Here is a 12,224-nt window from a genome sequence, read left to right as displayed (position 1 = left end):
TTTTTTGTGACTGGGGGTGATGGGAGTTGTAGTTCAGCAGCAGCTGGTGGGCCAAGTTTGCCCGGCCCTGGTCGTAACGCTTCGTAAAGATACTTTGGCCAATCCAAAGTGGGGTGGGGGGAGACCCTTAATGGAGTGGGGAGCCACTCCCTACTAACTGGGCAAAGAGGCAGGGGAGAGCAGCTGGCCCTGTTCAGGGGACTGGCCCCTTAGCAGGGGGAGAGCAACTAGCCCTGCTCAGCTCAGCATCCCTCCGTAGCTGTTGCTGGTGTCTCTGCTTTATGTTTCATTTTCAGTTGTGAGCCCTTTTGGGACAAAGAACCATCATTTATTTTTCTGTGTAAACTGCTTTGAGAACTTTTGCTGTAAAGAAAATACTCATAGTCACAGCAGTAGAGCCACTTGTAGTGGGGAGAAGGCCAAGGTACACAGAACTCTACCAACATGTTGTCTTAAAATAACCAGGGCTGCAAAGTTTAATCCGATCATTGGTTAAATTAATGGACGAAAAACTTCTTTAATTGAGTAAAGGGCATCCCCCTGATTATTAGTGCAACACTTCTTAAAAGAAATGGAATTATTTTAAATGTAAATAGTAAATGGTAGGAACCATCATAGAAGAGGCATCCCCGTCTCACCCTTTCAAGGAATGCTTCTTCTGATATGGCGTCTTCCATGACCATATATGTGCACCACAGATTACATGCCCTTTTCTTCAAAACCAGCCCAATGCAAATTGATGAAGATTTAAGTGATGAAAACATTTGATCAACTGACCAAGATTTCTTGAATTGGGTGACAGACCTAAAAATAACGATTTTCTTGATATTTCATATAAGTTTGCAAAATCTGACCAAGAGTACATAATTTTTGCTGCATGAACCAACAGCACAGGCAGGCATGTCCAGATGCAGAATGGTTATTTATAGTTTGTGTAGATGCCCCACTCAGAAAAGTATAGTACTTTTCAGTTTTTTTAAAAAATCTCGTCTCCCTTCCCTCTTCAAGTGGCCTTTTCAGCCAGATATATCCCTTAGGAGACTGGTGAAAAAGGCATTGGTTCTGCACCCAAGGCCCTGCTTTTTGGTGTGTTAATATAGATGATGCTAAGAAAAGTAGTAGAGATTTTGGTAGAAGGTTCATGCTGTCATGGGGGTCCTCAAACTTGGGTCCTCTGCTATTGCTGGACTCCAACTCCCATGGCCTTTGGCCAGAGTCTCCACAGTGTTGGAGTCGAACAACATCTGGAGACCCGAGACTGAGAACCTCTGTGCGAATGGTACCAACTTGCACTCTTTCAATGCTCTTAATTTGCATCTTGATTTCAATGCTCTTAATTTGCACCCTATTGCAAAACCTAAATCAACAATTACTATTTTCTGTGATCAGTTAATGAATAAAGAATCCTGTTCCAGGCTCGAAAGGTAGAGGTGGAAGAGGTGGAAAACCTGGTAAGGAGTCTTGGATTGGCTCCCAGCTGCTACCTTTCCTCTCCTTACCAATAATCTGTGCCACCCACTTCTTCTCAGCCCTGAAACGGCCTCCCTGCTTCTTCCTCCTATTCACACACGGCGTTGGGGAATGTTCTGTGCTGACCATCTCTACTAATTTCCCTTATTAATCAGGCTCCTCCTTTCTTCCTTCTTTTTGCCCCTATTTCTCACTGGCTGTTATCCCATCTTTGTCTGTTGGTTTCTGAGCTCGTCTGTTGGTTACACGTCAGTTTTCAATCCTTAACTGTGAGACACTTCAAGAAAGCTGCTGTTATGAGTTGCGAACCTGATCGCCTTGCAGCGCTGCAGGGTTCCTTCCTTGCACGTAGGAACAGCCCTGCTGGATCAGGCCCAAGGGGGCCCATCCAGCCCAGCATCCTGCTTCACACAGTGGCCCACCGGATGCCTCTAGAGAGCCCACAGGCAAGAGCTGAGGCCGTGCCTTCTCTCCTGCGGGGACTCCCCTGCCACTGGTGTGGGGAGTGTTCCCAGAGCCACAGAGATGTGGGGCGGATGCCAGGGGGGCTCAGCCAGGAGGAGACCTTTCTTCAAGCCTCCCAGCTACTGTTGGAATACAGCGACCAGCCTTTCTGACTCATGGCTCTTGTGGCTGGAGGTGATGGGAATTGTCGTCCAACAGCTGTTGGAGGGCCCAAGCGATGCATAGATTGATGTGGCCATAGATTAAAGCTGCACTTGCCAGCTAGTCAGGAGCAGGGCCAGTTTTTATGGGGCGGGTGGGGGGGGGGAGAGGAGAGCTGTTTTTGGACTACAACTCCCATAATCCCCAGCCACAGTGGCCAATAGCCAGGGATGATGGAAGTTGTAGGCCAACATCTGCCGGAGGACCGAAGTGGCGCCGGCCTGCTTTAGTGGGTCCCTGTCTTTCTCCCCTCACCCCCCTAGTAGGGGAGGGAGGGTTGGATTGAGGAACCACCCCTCTGCCTCCTCCCTGGCCTGCCCCTTCTCTGTGGGCGCTGTGGCCGGAGGGGGAGCCCACCCCACGGGGCAGGATTTCCACCGCCAGTTGTGATGGCTGCCGCTGCTGCTGTTTTGCGGAGGCTGATCTGGGGTCTGTGTTGGCGGGGCCCTCCTGAGGGAGGCCCTGGGGCTTCGGCGGCTGCCTGGTGGTGCCAGCCCTGCGCTGGAGACCTGCTGCCAGTCAGAGTAGACCGTTGTGGGGCCTGCAGCGCCGGAGCGCCAGTCCTGGTGGAAGGGGTGGTTTGTCGCCAACTGCAGCCGGGCGTTTTAATTCCTGGGCCTCGCTGCAGCTCGTCCAGAACCCCCCGAACCAGGGCTGCACAACATGGGCTCTCCAGCGATTGGACTGCAGCGTCCGCCATCCCTGGCTTTTGGCCACCGTGGCTGGGGATGATGGGAGTCGGAGTCCAGGGGCAGCCGGGGGACGGAACTTGTGCTGTCCTGCTCTGAGCCACGGGTTGGGACAGGTAAGGCAACAGCTTGGCACGCTGGCGGTTGGACGACAACTCCCATCATTCCCAGCCACGACTGATGGGAGTTGTAGTCCAGCAGCAGCGGGCGAGCCGAGGTTGCCTGGCTTAGGAGCTGATGGTGTGAATTTGGCCTGCGTCCGCCTTCCGCCAGCCCTCGCCTGAAGCCGTGCAGGATGATGCTCCATTCGTGGTTGTACATGGTGCGTCATTCCTGCCAGCCTGTGGTGCTTTTGTTTGGCTTTCTCTGAACGTACCACTGGATGCCGGATGCCAAAGAGTTGTCGGTTCCTGCCTTTGGGGCTCAGGCGCCTCTGTGCCTTCCCAGGTGCCCACGAGTGGGGCAGATCTGGTGGCAACCCCCACCCCCAACATTCCCCGAGACCTCTTGCCTCCTCTCCATTCCTGTCTCCTCTGCTTGCCCACCGTCCTCCTCCTCCTCACGGCCGCCCAGAGTTGCTGTGGGGTGCTTGCTTGCCCCCTTACCCCCCCTGGGATTGGGAAAGAGCTTTTGGCGGCCCTCCTGGGAAGTGTCTGATCTCGACCTCGCAAGCCAGCTCGGTGTTTTTCCTTGCATGCAACCAAGTGCTAAAGACCAAGTTGCCCAAGCATGGTGTGGATTTCTCTCTCTCTCGTAACCCCTGGGAAGTCCCTCTTGCAATGTCATTTTAAAGAGTTGGGCTGGCTGCAATTCCAGGACAGGAGGAGGTAGATATCCAAGCGGGTAGAAGAGATTGTTCCACATCAGACACTGGATGAGAATCACGTTTCCGAATGCTCCGCTGTATGGGAAATTCCCTGCAGATAGAAAGCTAGCACAACAGGGAAGGTGCCGAAGTTCACTCTCCCTTATGTGCCAGCTTTTTACTGGCAAGGGGCTGTCTTTATATGGAGGAGCATTCAGACCGGGGGCCCCCACCTTAAAAAGTGCAATGGGCCCCCTCAGGATTCTTACAGCTTCATTCTGCTGCATGCTTAGACCAGGCTTAAGGCCCCTGCACTCTCCAGGGCAGCCGTTGCTCTAAGCGTGCAGGATGTGCCAGTTTGCTGGTCCAGCAAGTCTCATGGCTGATTGATGTAACGCATTTGAGTTGCAGTCGGCACACAAACTACTCACCGGGGTTTCTAGGAACAGGAGCTCTGCAAAAATCAGCGTTTGTTTATTCTGGGAGCGTCGGTCAGCGGCCAGACTGTTCCCGCAACAGTTCCGTGAGGATCTGGTCTGCCATGGAGCCCAGAAGGGAATTGAGCCACATGGGTTGTGGTCCAGTTTGCAAGTTAGGGATGCTTAAGCCGGTTGGTTTGTGACCCTTGGCGTCTGGATACTCTTAGAACGGCAGCATGGGATGGGCCTGTCGATAGACTGGCTTCAGTGACGATGTGGAGAGGGGGAAACACACCCACCCACATACACTGGCTGACATGTTGTGCCATATTGCGGCCACAGAAGCCAGGGACCTGCACAAGAGCAAGAAGATACCCTAGCAGCGTGCTGTCCAAATGTGTAAGCGGCGCAGTTGCGCAGCTGATCTTGTGCAAGCACAGCCTGGACTGTGAACTGCTCATGCGCCAGCGCACAGATTGCACATGTTGGCGGCGCTGGCTTATGCCTTGTGCCATTGCAGTTGTGCAGGTGGAGACATTCCTGGCCTAGCAGCGCTCCCCTAGTGCACGAACGTTGTGTAACCGCAACGTCTGTAATGTTGCGCAGTGTGCTAGAAAAGGTGGGTCAAGCCGTTGTGTCTTGGTGGGTGGAGGTTGATACTTTTGGCCATTGACCAAGACTTCCTTCCGCCCACACATAAAGTGCTCAAACTCTTTTCCTGCTCAGTACCTACGAAATCCCTTAGTTCCGTTAAAAATACATTTCTAGAAAGCAGTGTGCTTTCGCCCAGCATTGATGTTCTGAAACGCTTATCTGTGGACTAATGCAAGCCATTCCATCCATTTCACCTTTCTAGGAATTTCAGATGATGACCTGGCTGGAATTCTTGATGACGGAGGCTACCAGCCAGATAAGAAGAAAGGTAGGTGTTCTTTCATTGCAGTAGCTAAGAAGCTTCCCTAGATGTTCAGGGCCTCCAAACACAAACATATGGGAGCAGAACTGGTAGCATGCATGAATGGTTCTCTTTGCTAAGCAGGGTCTTCCCCGGTTTGCATTTGAAAGGGAGACTGCATGTGTGACTGACCACTGTAAAAGATCTTCCCCTCAATATTGTCTACATATTCCCCAAGGGAAATATTGCGTGGTGCTCATGTGTAGCCATCCTTCCAAACGCAAACCGGGGCTCTGCTTTGCGAAGGGGAGAATTCATGCTTGCTACTGCAAGATCAGCTCTCCTCCCCACTGTTAGACTGTGTGAATTGTGTATGCAAGAAAGGGAATAGGTGTGTGGGGGTGTTCACGTGTGTTGTCTATTTTGATGTACATTTCCTAGGAGTTTCCTCCAATACCTCTCCACTTGCTAAAATTTTCGAAGTCACTGTAAAGAAGTTTGCTTAGATTTGGATGACCTTAAAGACCTAAGAGGGGGCGGGGGAACTCTGTGTCTTTAATATGGGGCCGCTCGAGGTTCTTCCAGTGTCCTTAATTGAAACTCCGAATGGAAACATGGGTTACGTAGGAAACCACCATAAACTCCAGCTTTGACTCTGTGGGAACATAAACTAGCCCCATATTCATAAAACGGGTGAGTCAGTACCCCAGAGGATTTGTTTGAGGTCAGAGATCTTGTGTGTACGGCATTTTTTCTACAACTTGGATTCTTAATAGACGCAATAACCAATGAAAGAATGTAGCAGTTGGAATGAAGAGGGAGTCCCTTTGGAGAGCCTCCAGCTCATAATTCCACCGTTGGTTTTTTTGGCTTTGCGTTTTGACCCTGGGCTTTGCTCAGCCGGGTATCGACTTTAAAACGGCAAGTGCCCTGTGTAGAATTCCAGTCGTGCTAGGCAGGGATGGAAAACTTCTCAATTCCTGGACTCTGTTATCCGGCCTGCGGTCTAGGGAGGCAGAAAGGTCACTGGGCTTTGTAAGAAAAGTTTGGCGCCATCTGGCTGCAAGGGCTTCCACATTACAGAGCATGTGGTTGAGCATAGCTAGGCATTACATACAGGGATAATGTTAGCACATTGTGATCAGTGTTCCCTCCAACCTGGATTCCCAGATGCCATGGACTACAACTCCCAGAATCCCTAGCTGTGGAATGGCTTTTGCTTGGGGAGTCTGGGAGTTGTAGTCCACAACGTCTGCGAATCTCGGTTAGACTGATTGTGCTCCCCAGACTGCACAAGAGAAATGAACTGGGTCTTTTCCCAGGAGAAAGGACAGGGAAGGTGGAGGCTTGTGCCTTATTCTCCTCCCCGGGTAGCAGTTCTGTATTTCCAGGGCCTGGAACCAAAAGCCAAGTTCACATGTTTGCGCTGAATTAACATTGGCTGCCCCCTTGGCTGGGTTCCTGGGAGTTGGGAGTCCTGAGCTATCCTTTCCTTCGTGGCTAAGTCACACAGCTGCCATGGAGGAATCCTGGTTCGTTAAGCCACAGTTCTGTGCGACATCTGAAACCAGGACCTCTGGTTTAAATGCGACTTACAAACCAGGGTAAGAAACCAAGATCAAATCCTGGTTTCATATCTGTTTTGTAAGCTGCAATTAAACAATAGCTGTCAGGTGGTTCGGAGAAGACAGGATTCCTTTGTAGGCGGGGCGCAGCTTTATCTGGTGTCCCAGGTCAACAGACCATGTGACTCTTTGGTTGTCTGAACTGGGTCTTCACGTTTACACCCTCCCAAAAGTGTAGCACGTAAGTATGATTTGGCCTTGGAGGAGACCACCTCCTCTGTTTCTGCATGAGTCACAGTTTGTGGTGTGCCTTCTGATGGGAAGGAGGCTGGCCCCAGAGTCCACAACTCATGCAGAGATGCAGTGAGCAGACTCTTCTAAGGTACATGGACCTTACCTTTAAGGAGTCTGCTCCTTTGGGGAACTCTGTAGTCCCTCCCCCCTGGGCCTGATGGAATGACCCAGTTGCACCCATGGCATTGACATAGAAGTAGTGGGGTCCAGCAGGGGCTGAGTGAAAGGAGGTGTGGCTGGAGCTGTGACTCATGCAGAGATGCGACAGGTTGCCTCCTCGGCGAGTGGATACCTTGGGATACCCGGAGCCTTTAATCACTGGATGTATTTTCTTCTTGCTGTATTGTAGCAGTTCTCTTGCAGCAGTTAGCTCCGCAATCCCCAAGTAAAACACTTCTGCTGGAGTAAACCTCTGCTCCTCCCTTCAGGGTCAGTGGAGGATCTTGGCTGGTGTTGATCATCGCTTTGGGGGCATCAGATGATCTTCCATCGCCAACTCCCAGCACGCCACAAAAGAGCCTTTCTTTCAAACCACCCCAGCATTTTTTCCAAGGGTGCCGGTGGAGGGAGAGGGGAAAACGGCTGCTTACGCTGCAGAGTGCGGAATGTGCAGACAAAGCCTCGCCGTCTTCTGCATTCCCCACCCACCTCTTGACTGCGCACAGCGCTAAATTTATAATCAATCTCATTTATTGCTCAATGCAGCAATTGCACCGAGGCAGCAGCTGGTTAATTAATACAAGGGCGACCAGTGTGTGTGTGTGTGTGTGTGTGTGCACGCACGCATGTGGCTACAACAGCAGAACAGCAAGCCCAACGCCCGTCTTCCTTTGCCAACATGCTGAGAGAGAATTGAAATTGCCCCAGGATTTTGAGATGCCCAGGCTTCTGGGGTGAGGGGGGGGGCCTTGCAGGGCATCATCCGCACCCCCAGTTTGCCCTCGCTTTCAACTCCTGGATGTAGATCAGTGTCTCTTGAACGGATGGTGTCCAGGGAGGCAAGCGCAGGGCAGGCCCGTGTGGTTTGAGAGGAAAGGCCTCTGAACTGGACCTGCCATGCTGTTGGCTGGTTTTTCCAATGTAATGTGTGTGTGTGTGTGTATGGGATAAGTCAGTCCAAAACCTATCCCATAGAGTGGGGGAAGCAGAGTGGCAAATAGCCCCGAGAGAGCTTCTTTGGCAGCTGGTCGCACAGCGATTTCAGCCAACAGGCTTGGTCTGAAGTGCTGGTTGGGAGGCAGGCATGCCAGCCAGAGCGCCGGGACGCTTCCATTTGGTGGGTGATGTATGCTCTCAGCTGGAAGAGCAAGAGTTGCTGCGAGCTGCAACGCTGGCCTCGATGAGCCACTGGTCACATACTCTGCAAGCAGGGATGTGCTGGAAAACCCCCTGCCCCAACCATCCATGCTGTGCCCAGAAAAGATGAATTATTCGTACATTATGCCCACGGAGTGGCACTGCATGTTCCTTTATTTTGAATAATGTATGCCTCTCGCTCTCTCTCTTTGGCTGCTTTTGCATCATTTATTCTGGTTGTCCTAGTCGGGATAAAGACACTGCATTCCCAATTTTTAATTTGTGGAAATCTAGCCCCCAGGCTTTGGAACCGGCTCCCAGCTGAGACCTGCATGGCTCCCTTTCCCCCAGCCTTTAGGAGGAAAGTAAAGAAGACTGCCCTTTTTATCCAGGCTTTTGGCCAATGAGTGGTCCCTTACTCTTTTTAAATTGTTGGCTGCATTTGTTCTGGTTTTCTGTTTTTCTCAAATTGTTTTTCTCTGGTCAACAACTGCTCTGGGGTCTTAGGATGAAGGACGATAGATAGATAGATCTTTCTGAGTCGCGCCCTCTGCCTCCCATCAGTCATAACCCATAGACCTTCAAGCATATCTTAGCAGTTATGAGGGCTAGAAACCACCTGTTTTAAATAAAGCTGGATTCTGCACCTCTTGCTGCATATTGCACTTTTCCTTGCACTCCTGTGGAAGTGCAGCACACACACAGCCTTGAGTGCAGGACAGCTCCGGATGTTCAAACGAGGTGGTTGGTTGTTTTTTTTTGAGACCATGTTCATGCTGGAGAACAATGGATGCATTTTTGTAACCTCTCAAGTGGCCACTCTTCACTGAAAAGGAGCATGTAAGGAACAACTCAACTGGATAATGGTCATATTACCAAGATGCTTTTCGGCCCTCCCTGCTGAGATTTATCTAGGAAACGTACCCCCGCTTCCAGAATTGCTTAATGAAATACGCACAGTGGCGAAGGCATCGCCCACTCTTGAAATAATCTTCTTGGCCTGTATGATTGTAAGGCATTGCTGGGAATGTGTATAAAGCGCTTCGTAAATGTTTGAGAGAGCGCTGTATAAATGCTAACTGCTGTTGTTGTTCATTCTAGGGGGTAGTGCTGGTGGAGGTGGTGGTGACAGCAATTACAATGATGGTAAGCACAACTGTGGGAAACACCAGCCCTTTTTCTTACGCTGGAGCTGAGACCACCTTTGTGTGTCTGGGGGAGCTTCTGCCTACGACTCATTCCTCTTGCCCAGGACCACCACCAACTATCCAGGTCCACACTATGGGGAGGTCTGTAGACCACCAAACATAGGAACACTAGTTTTGTACAAAAATCTCCACCAGGCTGTTTTCTTTCTTTAATAACACAAGAGGGAAGCTCGTGTCATTATAAGGACTTGAGCGGGACATCATTGGATTAACCTGCAAAATTATCATGTCCGCTAATCTCTGTCCCACATTTTCAGAAAGCTCAAGCTAACTCCCAACACTATTTAAGTCATGTTATTCAACAGAACCTACAGATTTGTTGTCCCCCCACCACCACCACCCGAGTCTAGGATCAAACCATGGTCTGAAGCCAGTTTAGAATCCTGATTTGGAGGGCAAACGATGGTTTGTCTGTTCAGATGTAATGACAATCTGTGGTTTGCAGCGAGAGGAGTTTGAACGGGAGCTCATCAGGGGAGGAGGGAGAAGGCAAACACAAGGCCTGTTCGCGTCACAGCCGATGATGGGCTGGCATGATGTGTGAATCGGCCCCACAAAGGCAGGGGTTTGCCAACTTGGGTCCCCAGATGTTGTTGTTCGACTACAACTCCCATCATCCCCAGCCCCAATGGCCTAAGGCTGTTGTAGCCCAACAACATCTGGGAACCCAGGTTGGAGAACCCTTGCACTAAGTTACAAAGCAGTGTGATGTCAATGGCTGTGGCAGGGACCGAGATTTTTCTTCTGCTGCATATTCCAGCATCCCCACATCTTTCTCTCTGCTGTTTCAGGTGCCCTAGTGGAGACAGGGACGATCGCCGGCATTGTCAGTGGCCTGGCCATGGCTCTGATTGGTGCTGTCAGCAGTTACATCTCCTACCAGCAAAAGAAGTTCTGCTTCAGCATACAACGTAAGTGCTGTCCTTACCCCAGAGAGCCGAGCACACGTCCTTTGGTTGTCTGTAAATGTATGGCTAAGCCAGGTGTGTTCGAAATCATTCTTGCCTGGCAATGCAAGGTCTCGGTGTTGGGCAGCATGGGCCATTGGTTTAAAAGTGGGCTCTCATCCGGCACTGGAGCCACCCCCAGCTGGCCATAGCTTGTAAAAATGCCTGTTGAGTGAAGCTCCGGCTTCTGCCTGGGACTGCAGGATCCGGGGAGGGGTCTGCTGAGCATCTCAAAGGCTGTAACGGGGCACTGCTGGCCCTTATCATTGGCTCACTGGCGGTGCAGGCCATTTCAGGAGACCTCCAAGGCGCTGCTGACTGTGGCGAAGACTCGTCTGGAGTTTCCAAGGGTTGTTTTTTTTAATAACGCTTCTGAGAATAGCGAGTTTTAAATGGATTCGACATCCTTTGGGGGCATTCTTCCTTTGCCGGCAGCGAGAGAAAAGGCAGCATGCTCGCTCGCCTGCAACCAAATTGCTATTTTCACCGGTGTGTCTAAAACAAACAGGTGTGAGGCTGGGTACATTAAGCCAGCAGGGAAAGTCAAGAGGAGTGTGATAAAATGGAACCCCCTCCTTGAGTTGTTTCCCTGCCCCACGAGTGATATTTTGGAGCGAATAAACATTTAAAAAAAAAACAAAACCCACACACCCCAAACTAGAGCGAGCTTTGATGAAAGGCAGCACTGAGAGAAGCAAAACCCTAGAAAGACGGCAGGAAATTAAAGTTAATTATAAAGGAGGATTAATTTAAGCCATCAGACGTGGCGTGCTGGGATAATGTCAAGCCTTCGATGCGTTGCAGCGCACAGCGGATGCTGGCGAGGCGTCTGCTGCCGCCAAAGTGACTTTTTTTTATTGAAGAACATAAAACTGCATTTGGTGTTATCCTGGTAAAGCACATGGTTGCTTGGAGGACGCCGTGCTGTGCAGAAGTCGCAGGGTGGGATGGCCTGGCCTGGAGTCTTGAGGGACAGGCCGACGTTCCATGTTGAACACTTTCCCCCAAAGCACATCATCGACCTTTATTCCTAAATGCCGTTGCTTGTCGGCCTCTGGGAATCACTGTTTCCCACTTTCTGCCATTTTTTTAGAGGGTCTGAACGCAGAGTACGTGAAAGGAGAAAACATGGAAGCGGTGGTGACCGAAGAACCGCAAGGTGAGACCTCTTTTGAACTGTAGGGTTTCAGCGAAGGTGCGCTGCCCTTCTCAGTGGGGAGTCCCGTTGGCAACCTTGGGAGGGCAGCAGAGGAAGGGGCGGGGCACACACAGGCCTGCCGGACTCCCGGTTGTAGGCTCTAGATATGACACTTGGGTAACGGAATTCCAAGTGCAGTTCAGAGGATGCTCTTCCCTAAGAGAGGAAGGGCTGTGTCAGGAGGAAGAAATACGTCACGTCAGAAACATCTGTCAAAAGATGGGTCACTAGCAGCGGGCTCTAAGGACAGGTGTGTGTTTGGAAGCTAGTGAAACGGTTGTGATGGCAGAGGGAATATTATGGGATCAATCAGCTAGATCCCTCCCTCACTGTGAGGGCAAGTCATTTCTGTAACATTTTGACTGCGCTGGGCAGTTGAACCAACCAGTACCGCAGCCCTACCAGCTTTCAGTGGTCATGGTATAGGAGCCACTGGCATGTCGATCAGCTCTTATTTCTCCTGTCCATTGGGAAGATACTACTTTCTGCCGTTTCACATCCCAAAACAGCCAAGGGCCACAGAGGTGAGATCACAGGAAGCATGTCTTGTCCTCACACAAGGCCCTCGGCTGCCACCATAAACATGGGAGCGAGACGGCCTACCTTAGGCCATTGCCATAAGGCGTGTGTGTGTGTGTGTGTGTGTGTGTGTGTGTGTGTGTGTGTGTGTGTGTGTGTGTGAAGTACTCTGAAAAATTGAAGCTGCTGTACAAATGTTTGTTATGGTTATAACTCTTCCTTAGGCAATGATTGCTTGCATTTTTAACACATT

At 50.8% G+C, this 12,224-nt stretch overlaps 1 protein-coding gene across 2 annotated transcripts in view; it reads left to right on the top strand.

Annotated features, from left to right (window-relative positions):
* Positions 1 to 12,224, top strand: part of CD99L2 (CD99 molecule like 2) — a 52,340-nt gene that overhangs the window by 35,675 nt on the left and 4,441 nt on the right. Inside the window, exons 7-11 of one of the 2 annotated variants that reach the window (XM_053273514.1) lie at positions 1,416 to 1,451; positions 4,906 to 4,971; positions 9,201 to 9,245; positions 10,099 to 10,218; positions 11,348 to 11,413. In XM_053273514.1, the coding sequence (XP_053129489.1) occupies positions 1,416 to 1,451; positions 4,906 to 4,971; positions 9,201 to 9,245; positions 10,099 to 10,218; positions 11,348 to 11,413 (333 nt within the window). The remainder of the gene's footprint in view (positions 1 to 1,415; positions 1,452 to 4,905; positions 4,972 to 9,200; positions 9,246 to 10,098; positions 10,219 to 11,347; positions 11,414 to 12,224) is intronic. The other variant, XM_053273515.1, reaches the window with a different exon arrangement.

This window comes from Hemicordylus capensis, chromosome 11, assembly GCF_027244095.1.
Source record: "Hemicordylus capensis ecotype Gifberg chromosome 11, rHemCap1.1.pri, whole genome shotgun sequence".
NCBI lineage: Eukaryota > Metazoa > Chordata > Lepidosauria > Squamata > Cordylidae > Hemicordylus > Hemicordylus capensis.
Note: the sequence above shows the minus strand (reverse complement) of the source record. Positions and strands in the feature narration are given on the sequence as shown.